This window comes from Scyliorhinus torazame, chromosome 12 (assembly GCF_047496885.1).
Source record: "Scyliorhinus torazame isolate Kashiwa2021f chromosome 12, sScyTor2.1, whole genome shotgun sequence".
Classification (NCBI taxonomy): domain Eukaryota; kingdom Metazoa; phylum Chordata; class Chondrichthyes; order Carcharhiniformes; family Scyliorhinidae; genus Scyliorhinus; species Scyliorhinus torazame.
Genome location: NC_092718.1, coordinates 34374658 through 34386776, shown reverse-complemented (window position 1 = coordinate 34386776; position 12119 = coordinate 34374658). Strand labels below are relative to the sequence as shown.

Genomic DNA, 12119 nt, shown 5'->3' with positions numbered 1-12119 from the left:
GCTGCAAGTGGTGGGTAGATCATTGACCTTGTGAAAATCTCATTAAGGCCTATTGCCGGTGGACAGGTTGGTTTTTTGGGGCACTGCAGCTTCCTGGAGGTGGCCTCCTGGCTGCAGGCTAGCTGCCAGCACTCCATGTGGGCTTTGAGACTCTGCCTTCAGCTACAGTCGCGGGCCACTCTGTGTGAAGAGCTTCCCCTTCACAATGGTGACTTGGCTGCTGAGAGGTTATTTTATAAGTCCCTTGGGCTGCCCACTTCCACTTTCTCTCTCTTATACCTAAAAAGGCAACCTGTTGCTTTCTGTACTGGAAGACTTCCTATTAGCCCTTCAACATGGAGAGCCCACCTCCCAATCTTAATCAGATAGCAAATCAGTCCTCTGGCCACTAATTGACCAATTTGGGGAAATCCCAACTGGGTGACTATTCCCCACACACGGCTTTGGGGCTTCGGACCTTGATAGTGGAATCCTGAAGCCTGTGAGGAAAATCCTGCCTGTATTATTTCAGCTGGCTTTTCAATTAAATATTCAGACAGAGTTGCATTGTTGGACAATATATTTTGGGTGAGATATATTTTGGATGAGATGTTAAAATGTTTTAATGATTCGAGCAGATGGCACAGATCAAAGAGCAAGGAGGATTCTCGCTGTCCTGACGAGCTTCCACCACTTCTAAAAACTGATCATTCATCTAATTGGCAAAAGAGGCAGAAAATGGCTATGCTCCAAAAAGTGTGACTGCATTTAAAAAGTAAATAAATTGACTGCCTTTGCCGAGTTTCCATGGAACGGATTTGAAAATATGAGTTACTTCAATGTTGGATGTTTTTAATTAATTTTCAGGAAAGGCCGTTAGATGAAAGATGTTCAATATTCTAAATCAAAATTATTAACCAAGAGTCCAAACAGCAGTAATTTATTAGCTTGTCTGGGTAATTGAAAAAAGAACCTTACACTTTATTGTGTTATAGAATCCTTAGATCCCCATCTGTGAAGCGAGAGGACTCAGAAAATGCCACATGATAACAGAGAGGTCCTATCCCCTTGTCTGTTATATTTCAGTTAAGATGTTTTTTCATATATGGAACGGTCTGTCTGGACTGTACGCAGTACAATACTTTTCACTGTACCTTGGTACACGTGACAAATCAAATCCAAATCCTATTTGTGTGAGGAGGATGTGTAGAGCATTCATTTCATATTATGCAGTGACAAGTTACACAGAATGAAATGAATGAAATTTCCATCATAACTGTTGTCCTTTATATTCACCTTCTGTGGCGCAAAGCAGCTTAATGATCAGTTTGAAAAAATATGTGTTTAAAAGGTCATCTATGTATACGAGAATGTGTAAAACAGGACCTGAACATAAGTGCAATGCTATTGTACCATCCCTGGATTATGTTTTCATATAAGCAGTTAGGGCAGCATAAGCCAACTCCATTAAAATATGGCGCTCTGATAACATGCAAGAGTAACTGATGCTATTGAACCCAGCAGACCTGAACTTTTAGCACATTGTAAAGCAAATTTAAGAAATGCATACAGACAGACTATAGTTACACAGCCTTGGCTCTCTGCAATGGGATGCATGCTGCCTTAATTGCTACATAGACACAATGACTTTGAGAACATTTGTAAATTTTGTAACAATAAAGAAATTCATTGCTGTATTGTACACCTGAATTTATGAACAGACAAATACAATCTGTGAAGAAATACAGGACTGTATTTCCTATTGCATTACTTAATTTTTACAAATCGAACTACAAAGCTGCTTCTCAACATGATGCCTTTTCTCAAAAAGATAATTTGTCCACCAAATTTACAGTAAAAACCAGAAAGGGCTCCGCGATCAGCACAGTGACAGCTGCAGTTATAATCTCCATGAATTGCTGAATTTTAATTCCTGCTGCTAATTATTGGCTGGGTTTGGTATCAGCTGGTAACAAAGGACCTAGTGTATATTCATTATGAATCCTTCCCTGTGTGTGATAGGATGTAGGCATTGTGACATTCAAAGAAGAAACAAGGGCTTCCACAATTAGTAAATGAATGATTTTAGTTCTTTCAATCTCTACTGAAGGTAATTAAGTTAGTAAGTGGTACCTGAAATAAAATATACAATGGCCAAACTTGTATTTGATTTAAAGGAGCTTCTGGAATAAATCATTGACCATTTCAGTTGTCATAAACAGCTGGGATGGTCACGAATATCCTTGTCAGTTTCCTATGTTTTCGCCCTCTGTTGACTGGTTATGGTTAACCCAGATTCTTGGTCAGAATTTGATATTTACTGTGCTTCAAGAATTTGCTGAACCCATTTCCTACAGTAATTAGTATTGTTTAGTATTTCTAGTTTGTTCATGCAAGCTCTTGTGTGCATTAAAACAGTGATAGCTAGTAATAGAATTTAGTAAGAATCCTGTGTGGTTGAATACTTTATTCTTTATTTTAGATACAACAGATGAGTACTTTGAATATGATGCAGAGGAGTTTTTGCTTTCCCTAACCTTGCTGATCACCGAGGGTCGGACACCAGAATGCTCGGCGAAAGGTCGTACAGAAGGGCTTCATTGCCCTCCAGCACAACTTGGGCAGTCCTTAAGTACAAAACACAAATGCATTGAAAAGGTACCACAGGTATGTACTTAATTGTTTTAAAATATATTTTTTTTACCAGATCCTAATTTCCTGACAACTGATAAAATACATTTATTGAAAAGAAACAAATTGGATACTTGTCCCAGAATTGTAAGATGTCGATTCTTGGATGTTGATTGTGAAAAGTTTTGTCTTCAGTTTGGTCCATAATTTCCCTTTCTCTATCTCCTGTATTTTGACAGTGTTATCAGGCCAGAAGAACAAGGTCTCAGGTTTTGCTTCTGTGGAGGAATAATATTTCCATCATGGTTGAAGTGATGTTGCTTCCTGACTGTTGCTATAGTGATGCTGACGGTCCATCCACGGAAGGGAGTGACATAAACGACCCAGCTATCAAACAGGATGCTTTGCTGCTGGAAAGGTGGTCTTTACAGTCAGTGCCCAAACAGTAAGTCTTTGTTCTTCACCATAGTGAAATACTAAAAAGAAATGGACTAACCAAGTTAGTAGACATCTTTTTTCCTCCCTTTTGTCTTGTGAAAAGATAAATAATGTAATTGAAGCAAAGAATATAAACACTGAAACCGTTAAATGACTTCAAAATTAATTTTTTTGTAAGTTCACAATATTCTAAAACCATTAGGTTTAATCATTTTGCTTCAGCCTGAATAAAATATTTAGCATTTTTATAGATGCAAAGTAGATATCTTGGCACAACTGTCATTGAGATAAATTGTATTCTAATCTTTATGTTGTCAGACAATCTGTGTGAAGTGTAAAAGAGCCTCATTATGACTAAATTTGGTATTGTGAGCATCTCTAACAGTGTTTACCCCGTGGCAATTTTCTTCTATATTTTCCATTCGTTCGACTCTTGTATCTAACTCCAGGGTGGAATTTGTACTATGCTGAGAAATGGGAAATTTATTGCAGTATATGCTGAAGTACACAAGCCTGCATGACTGGAAAAGTCCAGTGCTGAAATGTTGGGTACTTTAGCATATAAATATGTTTACATTAGTTTTAGTATTGGATTGGAATGGTATGTTTTTCTTATAAGAGTATCTATAGGGGCATACATTACTGAACAGGGCTCCTTGCCGAAACACTGCAAACTTAAGAGTGCTACACACCTTGAGGATCAGGAAGTCTAGATTCTGCGTTTGGTTGGGAAGTTCAAGTGTTGGGCACCTTCTGTTGGCCTGCTGTTCATCTGAATAGCAGTTGTAGTACTATCTGACGAGGGTGCTGGAAGCAAAATTGTTGGTCCAGACTGACTAATGTTAGGTAGAGCCTGAAATTGGGTTCCCTCTCCTCAAATATTTTGTGTGTGTCTTGCAACAAAAGCCAGAGAATATCTGTAACACATACTGGTGAAATCTTGGCCTGGTGTGGTGCTGTCATTTTTATTTAATAAACTTACTACCTGTGTTACCACTCTGATGCAGAAGCAGATTCAAAACCTCTATTTTGAATGTGTTGTATTTCTAAAGAGGTTTTCATTTGCCACAAGGGGCTAATACATTACCCACATATTTGTGTGAGGAGCAGAATGGGGTTTTGTTGCAGCAGAAAAACACTTCTTACCAAGAATATTCAGTTTGGAGGTCTGTTTACATATGTTCTTTGCGTGGACCCCGTGCTCAATTCTCCATTTCTTGAAGGTGGACTATCTAGTGCTATGTTTGAGATTTGAGGGATAAGTTCTGTCTTTCATTTGGAAAGAGAGCTGTTTGTGGTAGTTAATTGAAATTTAGCTTCACCTGTCAAAATTACAGGATTGTTAGTGAGACAGAACAAACACTCATCATTATTGAAGTTGACCACCCTGGGGTAATATGGATAGGTTCAGAGTTTTCTTTCTTGGTGGTCAAAGACGGTGACCCCACTGGGGCTGGTTCCCCAGGCAGGTGAACGTGGAAAGACCTACTTTTTCCAGTCCCCTTCGCATTTGAGGTGGACAGAGGGTATCCTGAAGCAGACTGCTCAGCCACAGATCCTGTCGCCCAATGACCACTCAGTCCCAACAAAGAGCCAGTGACTTTCATGCATTGTCACCTGTTTGAGGCTCCCTCCGCAGGGACTGCCAGGTTTACAAACCTGTCCCCACCAGCAACCTTTCATCATTGCTGAACTAGACCGATGAACCCTGGTAGATGCCTGCACGTGACTTCATTTAACGCGAGGACCTTTCGGTGTCGTCCTTATCCAAATGATCTTGATGGTTGGTGATCAAATGTCGGTGACATGCCAAACTGCGATGACCAAGAGCTCACCGTGCTCCTGTAGCCGATTGAGTCGTTCAGCCTTCCTAAAGTCTGTTCTGCAGTTTTGAGGTCATTTTTGACTGCACCTTGGCACCCCAACTCCCCCTCCCTGCCCTTGATTCTACGGGAATGACCTGACCAGGAGCATGGTGCTCTCAGGGACTGTTGTAATACACAAGCCTCTCTTTGTCAAGGAGGTGATCCACAAAGAATATGGTATTGGTCAGCATGTGCATTTGTTGTGAGATGGAAAAAGACTTCTTTTCAAAAACAATCTTTGTTTTTAAGGGATCGTATCTTTTGAAGGAAGCTGAGATATTGGTCACCTTCAGGAATTTGTGTGTAGCATATTGTGCTCATGGAGTTTTCCCTTCTGCCCACAGACCCCCGCCCTCCACCCTTTCCATTTAGGCTGTTCTCTATGGATGTTCAGATTTGTTGACTCATTTTTATATGTTCGAGGTGTTGCAATGTTTTATTCATGTGCTGTGTAATTAGAAGATTGATTTCAGTTCTTTAATGTGTTTGTGAACGGTGCTTTTTCGAGGCTACATGTTTAACAAATCCTGGTATTAAATGTGCTTTGTTATCACATTATTATCAACGTTTGCCATCTTCAAATCTTCAGAACTGGAGATCGTTTTATTGAAGAGAAGAGCCTTCTGCAGGCTGTCCGTTCGTATGTCTTTTTCTCTCAGCTGAGTGCTTGGCTGAGTGCATCACAAGGTGCTGTTCCACGCAATATCCTGTATCGGTGAGTGTTGCAAATGTTCTCTATGTTTTCACTTCACTGCATGTTTCAGAACGGTAAATTGCAAAATTGTTACTCTTTTCCTTGCTATCTATATAATCAATGGCAATATTTTAGTTTGGAAATAATGCAGTCAAGCTTGATGCACTGCATTTTATTATTCACATTGATACTGATTTAGTTCAGTATGGGAGAAGTATCCTGCTGTAGTTGCGATAACAAAAATGAAAGAGAATGGAACTGGAGGCAGCCCCTGGGCTTGCATAGAGAATTGAAGGAAGAGGAAAGGTACAGAAAGTAAGGAGAGTGGGTATGTACTCAAATTGGCAGAATGTAACTAGTGGTGACCACCAGTAATTTGCACTGGGGCATTTCAATATTCTTGGAATTTACTTTGATGAAAAAATAAAGAGCCACATATCTAATATTGCCGACAACACTAAATTAGGTGGCACTGTAATGCAACGGGAGATTGATAGATTAAGTAAAAGAGAAACACGATGGTAGATGAAGTTCACTGCAGGGAAGTGTGAGATCTTAACACTTTGGACCTAAAACAGTTCAGAATATTTTCTAAATGACGATAAGGTAAGAACCATGAATGATGTTAACACAGCTAATGTTAAATGCCAGAGTATTCCAGAAAGGAAATTTGAAACACCTGTTCTCAATGTTATTTTTTGTAATTTGGTATGAAGTGAGGAAAGATCTTACTCAAACACTTGACCTTGTACTCTACATTGTTACCAACTTTCCTTGGGTAAACATTTGTTTATAGGGTTGCTAGGCTTATCAGCTTATCAAAAGCATTAGTTCAAGGGTGGCATGGTGACGCAGTGGTTAGCACTGTTGCCTCACGTAGCCGAAGACTGGAGTTCGATCCCGGTCCAGGATCACTGTCCATGTGGAGTTGCACATTCTCCCTGAGTCTGTGTGGGTCTCACCCCCACAACCCAAACATGTTCAGGGTAGGTGGATTGGCCATATATATGTTGTTACCACAGCCTTTTTAATTATCTGGGGTTCAGTTAGCTCAAGTGACTGGATGGCTGGCTCGTGATGCAGAGCGACGCCAATGGCGCCAAATCGTCTCTACCAGTACACCGTATCCATTTTCAAACTGTTTTTACAAAAACATACAGCCAGCAGAATGCACTCCCAATTATGGTATTTCCTTGATTTTTTTTGTTATTGCAATTTCCTGACAATGAACAGGGAAATTTAGGGGACCAAAATCATGAAAGATCACTTGACAGGTACAAATAAGTGAAAGCCGCCATAGTCCACAAGGACCATAGGCTGCTTTTCCCTTTTGAGAGTGAGCTGACTGGTGGTGATTTACCGCAGGCGAGGGAGAAGGTTGAGAAGGTGGGCCTTCTTGGGTAGCCTCAGCTGATACGTGAATTGAACCCACACTATTGGTGTTGCTCTGCATCATGAGCCAGCCATCCAGCCAACTGAGATAACTGACCCCCAGATAATTAAAAAGGCTATGACAAGAACAACAACTTGAATTTATGTGATCTTTTAAAATAAAACATCCCCAGGCACTTCACAGGGCCATTACAAAACAAACTTTGATACTGAGCCACAGAAAGTAACCAAAAGCTTGATTATAAAGATGTATGTTTTAAGGAACATCTTAAAGGAGGAAAGAGATAGCGAGGTGGAAAGTTTTGGGAGGGAAGCCCCGCGACCTGGGCAGTTGAAGGCAAGACAAGCCATAGTGGAGTAACTAAAATCAGGGTTGCTCAAGAGGCCAGAATTTAACCAGTGCAGATATCGCCAAGACTTGTCAGGCTGGAGGAGATTCCAGAGAACAAGGAGGCAATGAAGGGTTTTAAAAGGGATAATTGGCTTTGCTTCATCAAGAGCAAAGGCTTGATTTAAAAATTCTCAACCTTGTTTAAAGTAATCCCCATGGCTTCACCCTGGCCTTTCTCTGCAATAGTCTCCAGCTCCATAACTCTCCAAGTTTCCTGCACTCATATAATTCTGGCCAGGACTTGATGCAAGTAAGGGCATGGGCGACAGGGTTTAAGATCACCCAAGATTTTTGGAAGGTACAATTTGGGAGGTCAAATGAATGCATTGCGATAGTCAAGTTTAAAGGCAACATAGGCATGGTTGAGGATTCAGCAGCAGGTGACCTGTGGCAGCGGCAGAGGCAAATGATTATGGATTTAGAAATAGCTGATACTGGTGGCGACATGGATATATAACCGGAAGCTCATCTCGGGGTCATGTATAACACCAAGGTTCAGCCTGGTTCAGCCACAGTATCTAGGGAGAGGGATAGAGTTACTTTCTCAGGAACAGTTTCGGTCTTCCCAATATTTAATTGGAAAAAACTTCCAACTAAACTGATAATTTAGCAAAGAGGACGTGTTGAGAGAGGTGATGCTGAGGTAGAGCCCTATGTCATCAGCATGTGAAAATTGTGTTTTTGAATGAAGGCCTCAAGGGCAGCATGTAGAAAATGGAATGATGAAGGCTAATGGAATGTTGGCCTTGATCGCAAGAAGGGTTGGAATACAAAAAGGGTGGTAATTATGGTACAGCTGTGCAGTGTTCTGGTTTGACGGCATCGGGAATGCTGCATTTGGTTCTTAGCGTAGCACCTTCAGAAGAATATATTAGTTTGATGCGGATGCAGTGGAGAATTACCAGAATAATTCTGGGTTTAAGTTCTGATGACTGTGGATTAGGCGTATATTCCCTCGGAATATAGAAGATTAGGGAGTGATCTAATGGAAGTGTTTAGGAAGAATAAAAGACTTGGTCGAGTAGATAAGAGGGTCGAGTAGAAAAGAGAGAAACTATTTCCTCCGGGAAAGAGTCCAGAACTGAGGAGCATAATGTTAAAATTAAGGGTGGTATTCAACAGTGATTCCAGAAAGCACTTCTTCCCTCAAAGGATCATGGAAATCTGGAGCCCCCCCGGTGGCGCACTGCTTTTTCACGGCGCCGAGGTCCCAGGTTTGATCCCGGCTCTGGGTCACTGTCCATGTGGAGTTTGCACGTTCTCCCTGTGTTTGCATGGGTTTTGCCCCCACAACCCAAAGATGTGCAGGGTAGGTGGACTGGCCACACTAAATTACCCCTTAATTGGAAAAAATGAATTGAGCAATCTAAATTTTTTTTTTAAAAATGATCTAATTGAATGGCAGAACAGGCTCAAGGGGCTGAATGGCTTACTCATGTTCCCAAGGTGCCCTTGGATCTCCCTACTGAAGACACTGAGTTGCTTTGTGGTAAAGCTCCATAGATACCAACAGCCTCCAACACAGTACTCCAATGACAATCCTCAATTATGAGGCTGGAATGTGAATGCTGAACATTGCAGCGAAGGCTGACCCTGACTTTACCTGACGGCCAAGCATGCCCTTCCAGGAAGAGACCACAAGTAGGATATCAAATTGATAATCCTCCACCCCAGCCTAGGAATCCTAAGCCAATATTAATGTATTGGGGACAGCTGGACAGCTGGTAAAATGGCATGGGAAAATATTGGAGAGACGTTGCATGCTGCCTTACTGCATGACATTTTGCCAGTCACAGGAAAGCTGGCCCATGGTCTGCCAGCCCAGCGTCCACTCTTGCTTTCTTTAGTACTTTACCAGTGGCAGGCTGGCCCTCCACAACATTGGAAAACTGCCCAGTAAATCCTGGTGGCCACCCATTGGGTTCCAGGGAAGGGTAATGGGTGGGACTCGCCTTTTTGGGCACTTTTTGACCACTGAGCTTCTGGCCCTCAGATGGCTTTTTGTGGGAGGTGGAGGTGGCAGCAAAACCATCTTTAATAGGATGGCAAGCCTGGCAGCAACCATTGAATTGCTGCCGTCGATAAAATGCACCCCAGTTAACACCAAAGCAAGCTAAATACCCCCCCCAACCTTCAAGCCAAGATCAATTGGGTCAGCATAGACCAGTTAGTATAGTTTAATGGTGCATTAGATACATTTTTTCACTGATTATAGAATTGTTTGTGACTTCTAACCTTGTGTTTCTTAATCTTCAGAATAAGTGCAACAGATGAAGATATGTTGCTGAATTTTACCCAGCCACCTGTTGAACATGTCTTTCCAGTTCCTAACATTTCCCACAACCTGGCTTTGCGAGTGAGTGTCCTGTCCCTGCCGAGGCAGCCTAGTTACCCATTGTTGGCATGCAGTATTCATAGCACCCTTAGTTTCTATGGGAAAAATATTCCCAGTCGTGAAAAGGATGCTTCTCAACCTACCAATGCAAAAGAGCAGGACTACTCCGTGCCAGGGGCACAACAGAAGTACAACAAGCAAACGTTGACAGCTGCCAGAAATCATGCATTGCTGTCAACAAGCACAGTAAACACAAGAAAATGTCCTTCTCCAGAGATCTTGGAACCAGGCAAACCAACAATGTTGAGTGATTCTGACAAAATACCAGAAATCAGAAATTCACAAACCAAAGCTCAGTGTTGTAATTGGACACATACTGCTGATATAACCAAAGTACAGCCTTATGAGACCCAAACAATGAAGGCATTAAAGTCATTTTCAATGGCAGATTCCAATGGAACCAGCAGTACGTCCTCTTCTATTTCTTCAGGTGACATGAACCCTTTGATAGGAAACTTGCTTCAGGAAAGGGAGGAAGTGATTGCGCGAATTGCCCAACAGCTCAGTTATTGTGATCAAAACCCTCCACATATTGCTGGAAGCCATTTTAGTTCAGTGCAAGAGCCAAGTTCAACTAGTGCAAAGCTATTTCAGAGTTCATGCGATGAAGAAAGTCTGAAAAGCAGAGGAAAAGAGACACCTTGCAGTTCGACCACCTGCATTGAAAGTCATTCCTTGGAAAACAGATGTGTGGAGAAGAGCAGGCCCTCTTCCCAAGATACCCCTATCACTTTATGTAGAAAAGCAAAAGCTGACATTGATAAAACAGTTTGTCCAAAGCCCCAGGCACAAAGGAAACTATTTCCAGTAGACTCTGTTCCTGATAACAATGGCACATCTGGAACAAAGCATCCTGCTGAAAGAACTGTAAATAAAGATAGTAAATCAGAACTGTCACAGACCAGTCACATAGGTAAAATGAACTGTAAGTGCCCAGTATCTGGCAACACTGTACGAGACAAAAAAACTAGAACAGAGTCATGTACTGGTTCCTTCCACAAGGTCACTGTCAACTGCACAGATAATTCTGAATTACATCGACATAACCCTCCAGCACACCATGATATTTCAGAACTTGATAATGCAAGTACATTTAATAGGGAAAAATCAGACTGTCCCTATACTAATAACTTGGACTCAGGCATTTGTACTGACAATATTGTGAACAATGCAAAAAATAAGCCAGCGAGTACTGAATGCTCACATCCCTGGCATTCAAACTCTACAAACCGCAGAGAGTTTGGGTATTGTCTATCTGAAAGTGAATGTAATAAATTGGATATTTCTGGTGATATGCATTTTGGCACAATACAACCTGGAGCCAAAGAAGTTGTCAGTTCAAAAAAGAAAGACCAGGATAAAACTGACATGCAGGTTCAGAGCTGTGATTCGTTGCAATGGGTCCGTAATTCAGTGATTCCAAGAAGACTTAACGGAGACAGTAAAGAAAAGCCTGGAGAATTTCAAATGCAAAATGTAAGAACATTTTACTTTCTGCTACATTGGTAGTTATTAAATGCAATTTCATTTGACTGAGCATGCAATGCAACATTTGTTATATTATGGCAACATATCCGTCATGTTCCTGGTGTATCATGTTGTTCCTGGTGCCTTGTGACACCTTTAGTTATACGCAGATTCAAATGAAACAAACTGCGGGGAAAACTGAGCAGATCTGGCAGCATCTGTCCCAGATTCCCAATACGAATCTTCTTCAGAACGCAGACTCAAATTTCCTCTATAATGAGTTTTCAGTGTACTGTATCAGTACAGTATCAGCAAATACCGGTGACACTTTCCTTGGGCCTAATAAAACTTAATGGAATCCCGTCATTCTGTGCTCGGGAGAGAACTCGAGCAATTTTTACTCCAGTGTTGTATCCAGGAAATTGAGTATAAGGTAAGGCTGCTTTTTTTTGTGCCACAACACGAAGGGGAGAACTTCCTGCACATGTGCCGTTTCAGTATCAGTGCCTGTGATGTCACTGACAGCGACATCGCAGGTAGCTGCTTGCATTGAAATGAACAGAGACAAACAAAAAAACATTTCTTTGTCCCTCTGTGACCCTTCACTGCTCCCTTGCATGCTCTGTGGCTGTTACCAATTCCTTGCATCCGTCACCATCCCCCCCACTCCCTTCTCCTTTCCTTGCATCCCCTTGGCACTCTTGCCATTTTCTTGCATCTCCTGCTGCCTCCCACTTTCCTCACAGCTCCTTCACTCTCCTCACACTGCAATTTTGCACCCCTCCACTCCCTTCACCATTGCTCTTCAACCATGGCCTCTCGCTGCTTCCTTCGCCAATGGCTTGCTTCCCCCTGCTCCCTCCTACT

General features: G+C 41.8%; 1 protein-coding gene across 8 annotated transcripts in view; it reads left to right on the top strand.

Annotated features, from left to right (window-relative positions):
• The window catches only part of atosa (atos homolog A), a 194136-nt gene that overhangs the window by 113043 nt on the left and 68974 nt on the right, over nt 1–12119 (top strand). For all 8 annotated transcript variants that reach the window (XM_072470665.1, XM_072470669.1, XM_072470664.1 and 5 more), the window contains 4 exons: nt 2462–2646; nt 2850–3055; nt 5503–5628; nt 9647–11261. In XM_072470665.1, the coding sequence (XP_072326766.1) occupies nt 2462–2646; nt 2850–3055; nt 5503–5628; nt 9647–11261 (2132 nt within the window). Of the gene's footprint in view, nt 1–2461; nt 2647–2849; nt 3056–5502; nt 5629–9646; nt 11262–12119 lie in introns of those variants that run through there.